This window comes from Anser cygnoides, chromosome 3, assembly GCF_040182565.1.
Source record: "Anser cygnoides isolate HZ-2024a breed goose chromosome 3, Taihu_goose_T2T_genome, whole genome shotgun sequence".
Lineage (NCBI taxonomy): Eukaryota > Metazoa > Chordata > Aves > Anseriformes > Anatidae > Anser > Anser cygnoides.
In genome coordinates, this window is record NC_089875.1 from 78,416,856 (window position 1) to 78,424,779 (window position 7,924).

Below are 7,924 nucleotides of genomic sequence, written 5' to 3' on the forward strand. Positions count from 1 at the left end.
CATACGAATTGGGTTTTGTTTGCTCGGTTTTTTTTCCCGAGCGAGAGGGGGAAAACACAGAGAAAATACTCAGGGGCAAGCTCTTTAAAGCATGATCCAAAGGCACTACACAGAGCAGGATCTGAGCTCTATGTGGAAAAACGAGCTCTTGCTGACAGCACCCAGCGAACCACTAGGCAAATGGTAGTTTGTCAGTAACTTTATTTTTTAAAAAAAAATCGCATGACAAACTGGAACCAAGACCAAAATACTGTATCCACTGTACATCATTCATTAGAAAACAAACATACACCACATTTGTATTCTACCAAACAGCGAGTGTGTTTCCTTTAAAATGATATAGTGCGTGCTTTTAGACTCATGCTTTTCAATATTTATGTTACATTTGTTACTCAAATATTATCTGTTATAAATAATTGCAACTCGATCAAATGGTGCACCTGCTTGTTACCGTACCCGAACTTCCTCGGGGCTTTTTTTTTTTTCTCCTCTTTTCCGAAAAGCTGCCGGCATCGCTTTATGAGGACCGAGCAAACGTCTCTGGGGTGTCCAACAAAGCGCACGGATGCCAGAAGCTCTCGCAGAGCCGGGGCTGGCGGGGAGCCCCCCAGCTCGGGCCGCTAGGAGAGAGGAGAGCACATAGCAAAGAGTCGCTTCCAGAAGGCACAGGTTCCTCGACACGCCATACGAGCATACGAGGGGCGCCGCCCGGGCCCCCCTCCCGGCCCCGGGGCGGTGTCCGACGGGACGGGACGGGACGGGACGGGTCGGGACGGGTCGGGCGCTCCCCGTCGCTGCCCCGCTGCCACCGGGGGGCTCGGGGCCCGTCTCCCCCCGCCACCCCCGGGACTCCCGCCCCCGGGACGGCCCCGTGGGGGCTCAGCGGGGCTCACTGCTGCCGGTGCCCGCCGCCGCTCTCGGGGTCGCTCTGGTCGTCGGTGAAGCAGACGTCGACGTCGCTGTCGTTGTCAGTCTTTTGCTCCGGCTCGGGGTGAGCGTAGCCAGAGTCACTCTTGTCCTCGGCCGCCTTGCCGAGGCTCTGCCCCGGGTGCCGGGACTTGACGTGCCGCTCGAGGTCGCGGCGCCGCACCAGCACCTTGCCGCAGTACTCGCAGCGGTAGGGCGTGTTGCCCTCGGCGTGCAGGCGGATGTGCTTGTTGAGGTTGCTGGGGTCCCCGAAGGGCCGCAGGCACACCTTGCACTTGAGCGGCTTGTAGCCCGTGTGAGTCCGCATGTGGATCTTGAGCCCGTACTTGCGGGAGTACAGCTTGCCGCAGTACAGGCACAGGTGCCCGCTTTTGGGCTTCCCGACGGCGCCCCCCGCCGCGCCCCCCGGCAGCGCCTCCAGCCGCCCTCGCCCCTTCTCGGCCGCCAGCTCGGAGAGCTGCTGCGTGTGCATGGCGATCTCCCGGTCGATGCCGGCCAGCGAGCCCAGCTCGGCGGCGTGCAGCCCGGCCGCCGGCCCCCCGAAGTACGACACGGCCTCGGGGTACTTGAGCAGCCCGCCGAGGTGCAGCTTGAGCGGGTAGTAGGGCGCGGCGGCTCCGTACAGCAGCTCCCCGTTGTAGACGGTCAGCGGCATCACCGGCAGCCCGCACTCGCCCGCGTACGCCTTCAGCCCGTCGAAGGGCGGCGGCAGGGCGAAGCGCTCCAGCGCTCCGCCGGGCAGCGCCGGGTAGCGGCCGGGGGGCAGGGCCGCGGCGGCGGGCAGCCCCCGCTCCACCTGCCGGAAAGCCGACGCCTCGTCCAGCGGCGACAGCAGCGGCAGGGCTCGCAGCCCCCCGCCGCCGCACGGCAGCCCCACGGCCGCCCCCACCGAGGCCGCCGGGGGAGGCCCGGCCTCGCACTTGGGCGGCGCCTCGACGGCGGCGCGCCCCGCCTTCAGCCCCCCCAGCAGCTTGGAGAAGCCCAGGGCGGCGGCGGCGGCGGCGGCGCCCCGCGCCTCGTCCCGCAGCGGCCCGGCGGGGCGGAAAGCCGAGCGGGCGCCGGGGCACAGCGCCAGCCCGGGACCCCCCCCCAGCCCCGGCAGCGGGCCCGGGCCGCGGGCGGCGCCCAGGCTCATGTCCAGGGCGCGCTCCTGCTCCTCCTTGCCCGCCCCCCGACGGGGCGGCCCCGGCTTGGCCGGAGGCGGCGGGGAGGCGGCGGCCTCCCGCTTGAGGGCGTCCCGCGGGCCGCAGCCGGGGAGAGCCGGGCCCCGGGGGGCCGCGGCCGGCAGCTCGGCGGGCGCCTTGGCCGAGAGGCCGAAGGAGGCGGCGGCGGGCCGGCCGTGGTCGTGGTGGAGGAAGGGCCGGCCGTGGCTCAGCGCGCAGTGGAAGTGGACGTGGGCCTTGAGGCTGTTGGGGTACTTGAAGGTCCTCCAGCAGTACCAGCAGATGTACCGCTCCTCCCCTGCGGAGGCAAGCGGAGCGGACCGTCAGCGGCACCCCGCAACCCCGCAACCCCCGCCCCGCACGGCCCCGGCCCCGGCCCCGGCCCGGGGGGAGCAGCTGCTGCCGCGGGTCGTCTGTCGGGGGGCCCATCTGTTGGCGTTTGCACAAGAGGTAGCGTATGTCAGGGAGTCGGCTGCGCCGAACAAAGGGCAACGTAATGATCGTGAGCCCCTCATTAGGCGCCGAGACAATATCCGATATGGATGGGCCATATGCAATCGTTCCCTTGCAGAGGACAATGCCCTTTGTGCCCTCAGCACCGCGCCAGGCGGAACCGAGCTCGGTGGCCGCGGCCGGGCCCGGTGCCGGGGAGCCGCGGGTCCCGTCCGGCACGGAGCTGCCCGGGAGCGGCACCGGGGGCGGCCGGCACCGGCCGGGGGCTCGCTGCGGGGCCGGGTGCCTCGCTCGCTGCCTCTCCTCTGTCGTTTCTTCCTGTCGTTTCTAGTTTCGGTCGTTTCTTTCTGTCGTTTCTGTCGTTTCTTTCTTCTCTTTTTCTTTCCCTCTTTCTTTCTTTCTGACATTCTTTCTGACATTTCTTTTTCTTTCTTACTTTCTTTCCTTCTTTCTGTCATTTCTTTCTTCCATACGTTTCTTTCTTTTCTTTCTTTCTTTCTTTCTTTCTTTCTTTCTTTCTTTCTTTCTTTCTTTCTTTCTTTCTTTCTTTCTTTCTTTCTTTCTTTCTTTCTTTCTTTCTTTCTTTCTTTCTTTCTCTTTCTCTTTCTCTTTCTCTCTTTCTCCTTCCTTCCTTCCTTCTCTCTTTCTCTCCCCACCTTTCACTTTCCCCTTTTCTCCTTCTCCCACTTCTCTATCCCCCTCTATATCTCTTTTTCCCTCTCTGTCCCTCTCCCTCCCTCATCCCAGTCCCTAAACCACCCAAGCACACATTCCCAACGCCATCTCGGTCCCTAAAAGCTGTTGCCCGCCTTGCATGTCACCACCTGGTGCTCGCCCCTGCCGTGCCGCCCCAACCCGACGGACGGGAGGACAGACGCCGAGCCAGACCGAGGGACAGCTCCGGACACGAGGGCTTCGCGGAGTCCCTGGCCGAGCGCCGAGGGCACGGCCACCGGGGGTCCTGGGGGACAGGCGGGGACAGCCTGGAATGACACCGGGCTTTTTGTCGCCGGTGTCCCCGCCGCCGGGCACAGCTGTCCCTCGCTGCTCCGTGCCGTGGGAGCCGTGTAGGCAGCCTGCAGGTAGCGGGGGGCTGAGGTTGGCTCGGGCCGGGCGGGGAGGAGGCGCCAGCTGGAGGCTGAGCCGCGGCACCGATGCCGCCGCCTTGGCGCTGCGAAGCGGGGAGGCGGCCCCGGAGAGACCCCTGGCTGTGCGCGTCCGTCCGCTGTCCCCAGCCCGGGGCAGGAAAAATGCAAGCAAACGGAAAAAAAAAAAAGGAAAAAAATAAATAAAAAAATAAAAATAGAAAAAAAAAGAGAAAAAAATAGAAAAAATAGAAAAAAAATAAAAGAAAACCACCTTTGTCTTTGTCGTTGTGTTAAAATCAATTCGAACACGTTTGTTCAAGATTTCAAGTGTTTTTGATTTTGTTTTTTTAAATCGGAATTTCTTCCCCTCGGTTTCTTCCAGCGTGCCGTCCTTCCAGCTGTGTCTGGGCATTTCCATGCACCTGTTCCGAGCCGTGCTGCTTGCTCTGGAGCCGGCGGGGCCGCAGACCGGGGCCGGTTTGCAGTTTACGGGCGCCTGCCCGCCGGCAGGACGATGCCGCCCGCAGGGTGCCCCTGGCAGGCCGGAGCTGCGCTGCCCTCGTTCCCCCGAGCCCGGCTGCGACCCTCCTCAGCCCCAGGGCTCTCGATAGAGGGAGCAGAACCGTGGCCACGAGTTTCTTCTCCATCTCCGGCTTCAGCACAAGGAGGGACGTGGGCTCTTGCGCATCGCAGGTGTCCCACGGGAAGCCAGCTGTCCCCTCCCGGAGCTTCAGCATCATCCCCCGGTGCCCTCCGGGCCGGATCCCGATCACCCCCGCAGAGCTCAGCCGGGGGTCGAGGTGGGCTCAGCCCCTCTCCGGCTCCGACGGAGCTCGGGGATGAGCAGGGGAAGCCCCCGGTGCCCACCGCCGGGCGAGCCCAACAGAGGAGCATCGAAGTTTTTCGTTTTCTTTCCCCCTGTTTCATCTGTCGCCGCGTTATCGTTTCTTTAACATCGTAAAGGCGAGGGTGTGATTCCAGCTGAGAAGCAGCTCGCAGATTGAAACAAGCGAGCCGAGACGGATGTCCTCCCAGCCTGATATCCTCGGGCGTGTTTATTTGAGTTTAATTTGACGGCGACTTTATTTTTACCCCAATTGACTCAAGCTGGCCAGTACCCGTTCTGACCTGCCTGTGTGAATCTGCCCACGTTATAACTTGGCACTGTGTGTCTGAAGCTCTGACCGAGGAACCCACGAGGGGAAAGCGGAATTTTCAAAACCCACAAAAACAATTCTGCGTCTCGCACAACAACGCTAGCGTTGTTTGACAAAATTCCGTTTGTCAACCAGAAGATCACTAAATTGGGCCGATGCCGTGAGCGGCTCAAGGGACGGGGACCCTTCCATACGCTACCACGTCCAAACATCGCCCTTTAAAAAGAACCAGGCGGCGCCTTGTTTTAACGGGTGGCAGGCACACGGGGGTGAAAACGCGACGGGGGGGGGGGGGGGGACGGGACCCTGTGTCGCGACAGCAGTACCTTTCTCGTCGTGCGTCGGGGTGGCCGTGACGGGGATGTCGAACCACTGAGCCAGGGGGTTGGAGTACCAGACGGTGAGCTCCTCTCCCGGCTGGACATCGCGCAGAGCCCGGTAGAAAATCTGGGGGGGGAGGGGGGGAAGAAAGGACACTTCTTCAGGAGCCTTGAGAGGGGACGCGGGGGGAGGAGAGCGGTGCCAGGCCGGCCCGGAGCCGCGAGCGGGGTACCTGTCCTCCTGGCAGATCCGAAATAGCCTCCAGTGTCTGCTCTTGGGCGTTTCGGGCGGCCCGGATTAACCCTATCCACTCCAGAGCTGAGCTCCCGGCTTCATCCACTAATTCCCCTCTCACCATCCGCACCTGGAAGACAGGCGGCACCGGCTGTCATTTCCACGCGAGGCGAGGAGAAAAGAAAGCAAATAAAAAATAAAAAATAAAAGCTGCCCGAGCCCCTGCCCTCCTGCCCGGCCGGCCTGCCCCCTCCACCCGGGGGCTGCCCCCGTCGGGGGGCACCGATTTTCCGCCGCTTCGCCCCCCCGTGCTCGCCCACCCGTGGGCAGCGCCTTGCTGGAGACCTGGGGAACACCCCAAAGCACCTTGCCGCTGCGTTAAATGCCCGGTAAGGTGCTGGTAGCCGAGTTTTTGGAAGGGTTTGTGCGGCCCCGGGTCGGTTGCGAAATGCACGGCTCGTCGGGAGCCGGGGCCCGGAGGGGGAAAAGGGCGAGGGGAGAGGATCCTGCTTCGCTACGAAGTCCCTGCAGACCCATACTTCATAATCTGCTTACCCATACAAAGAGAAAATGAAGTGCCCATTCGCTGAATGACCGTGCAATAAAAGTCATTGGAACAAAGCGGTCTAAATCGAGTAACCGAGGGAGCCAGATGAGAAATAAATTTGAGTGGGCTGGCAGAGCGTTTAAAAACAATTAAAGGGCATTAAAAATCCGAGCGGAACGTGCGAGCCGCGGCTGCCCGGGGGGTGGAAGAGGGGCTCGGCTGGCCGCTGGCCCCCGCAGCCCCCTGGATGCCTGCTGGACGGGGCGAGCGTCCTCCAAAGCCTCCTCCTCGCTCCTTCGGATGGGGCCCGAGTCCGGAGCCGGGGGGCTGCCGGTGTCACCCCCTCCAGCCCCGGCTGCGAGGGTTATCGGGGAGCAGCGCCCGCAGGAGGGGGGCCCAGAGCCCAGCCTGGAAATAAATCTGTCCGTCTGCCGCTCGGGCACGAACCGGGGAGGGGATGCGACAGCCCCGACAGCCGCTGCCGCCGGGGCTCCGGGAGCAAACCGTGACAAATCCTGGCCCGTGCGGCCGGCAGGGCGGCGGGGGGGCCGTCCCCGGCAGGCTGTCCCCGCGGGGAGGGATGGGGACAGTGCCCCGGAGAGCGGAGCCCCCCGGTACGGGGGCGGACGGGGGCTGCGAAGGAGAGCGGCGGCGGGAGCAGCGCCCTCGGGCTCCGGGCACCGGGCACCGGCAACCGCGAACCGGGCACGGGCAGCGGGCACCGGGAACCGGGCAGCGGGCACCGGCGGCCCCCGAGCGTCCCCCCAAGTCGCTGTCCAAGGCACAGGGGTGCGCTCCTCCGGGAGAGCCAGCCGGGCTAACGGGGCCCCGTCGCCGGCAAGCGGGGGAGAGGCTTTTGGTGGCTCGCCAAAGCGGCAAGGAGAAATCTCGGGACGCTCTAGGAAGGCGCCCCTGTCTCGTCCTGGCTCACTCTGGCAAGGGAGGATCGAAGAGGGAGGGGGACAGGCAGCCTCTTCTCCCAAGCCCGCTTCCCCTGAGTCAACGGAAAAGCAAGGTCCAGCGCTGCAGCGGAGACCGTAGGAAAATACCTTTTTTTTGGGTCCTGTCTCCCTGCGGTCTGACAGGTACTTGCCCAGTTTGAAGATGCCCGGCACGGGACCCAGGCGCAGCCCGGCGGGGATGCAGCTCTCCGCGCTCACGCTGATGGCCGGAGCCCTGCTCGTTTGCATCGCTGCCCCTGGGTGCGAGCGGTCGGGAACCCAAACTGCTTAAGGGGGCCGGAGTGACAGAGCCAGGCGGCGAGGAGGATGAGCACAGGCGTATCTCCGCCCGCAGAGTGACGCGGCCGGGCGCGCACGGCGGCTTTTCAATGGGCGCAGGAGGGGTACCCCGTGGCAGGGGGATGCTCTGGGGCGCAGAGTTTGGTGAGAGAGTTGGGCTCCTCGAGCAGCTGCAGAGTCCCATCCGAGAGGGTCACATGGAGCCTTTCCCTAACCCTCCTGCATAATCAAGCGCTGTGAATGGCCGGCAAACAATGGGCCAGGCGACCTTCCCATTCCTAAAAATCCAATTTGTCAAGGGCAAAGAAAAGGCGCTGGTGAATCAAAGGTCTGGAGGGACCATTAATCCTCAGCATGGGGTATTGTCCCCGAGACAGTTACGATATTTTAAGTGACAAATCCACTGTATAATTTCTCCATAAATTTTGCTTCCTTTTATTGTTCCTCGACAAACCAGTTTTGGAAAATAAGTGACTATTTTAAGTCTACTTGGCTGAGCCTTTTGAGGTTTAATATACTTCAAAGATTTTTAATTCTCTTCCCTTGGCTTTATTGTAAAGGAGATTAAACAAAGAGATGGGGAATGTTTTGAGGACTTGTTAACTTCTATTGATTCCTGGCGTGTGCCATACAGAAATTGGGCAGGTACTTGATGGGAAAACACCAGAAAATACCTACACTTTTTTTTTTTTTTTTTTTTTTTAGGAACGACCATATTACCATTTCAGTGGCTTGGTTTCAGGCCAGTAATCTATTTAGACGGGCTTTGATCCTGAAGGAGGACGAACAGCGC

At 62.1% G+C, this 7,924-nt stretch overlaps 1 protein-coding gene across 1 annotated transcript in view; it reads right to left on the minus strand.

Moving 5' to 3' along the window:
- Positions 1-200: 200 nt before the first annotated feature.
- PRDM13 (PR/SET domain 13) overlaps positions 201-7,924 on the minus strand; it is an 8,464-nt gene continuing 740 nt past the window's right edge. Inside the window, exons 1-4 of the mRNA XM_066994487.1 lie at positions 6,940-7,924; positions 5,342-5,473; positions 5,115-5,235; positions 201-2,388 (exon numbers count right to left, since the gene is read on the minus strand). The exon at positions 6,940-7,924 is cut by the window's right edge and continues 740 nt beyond it. Of these exons, the coding sequence (XP_066850588.1) occupies positions 890-2,388; positions 5,115-5,235; positions 5,342-5,473; positions 6,940-7,080 (1,893 nt within the window). The 5' untranslated portion in view covers positions 7,081-7,924 and the 3' untranslated portion in view covers positions 201-889. The remainder of the gene's footprint in view (positions 2,389-5,114; positions 5,236-5,341; positions 5,474-6,939) is intronic.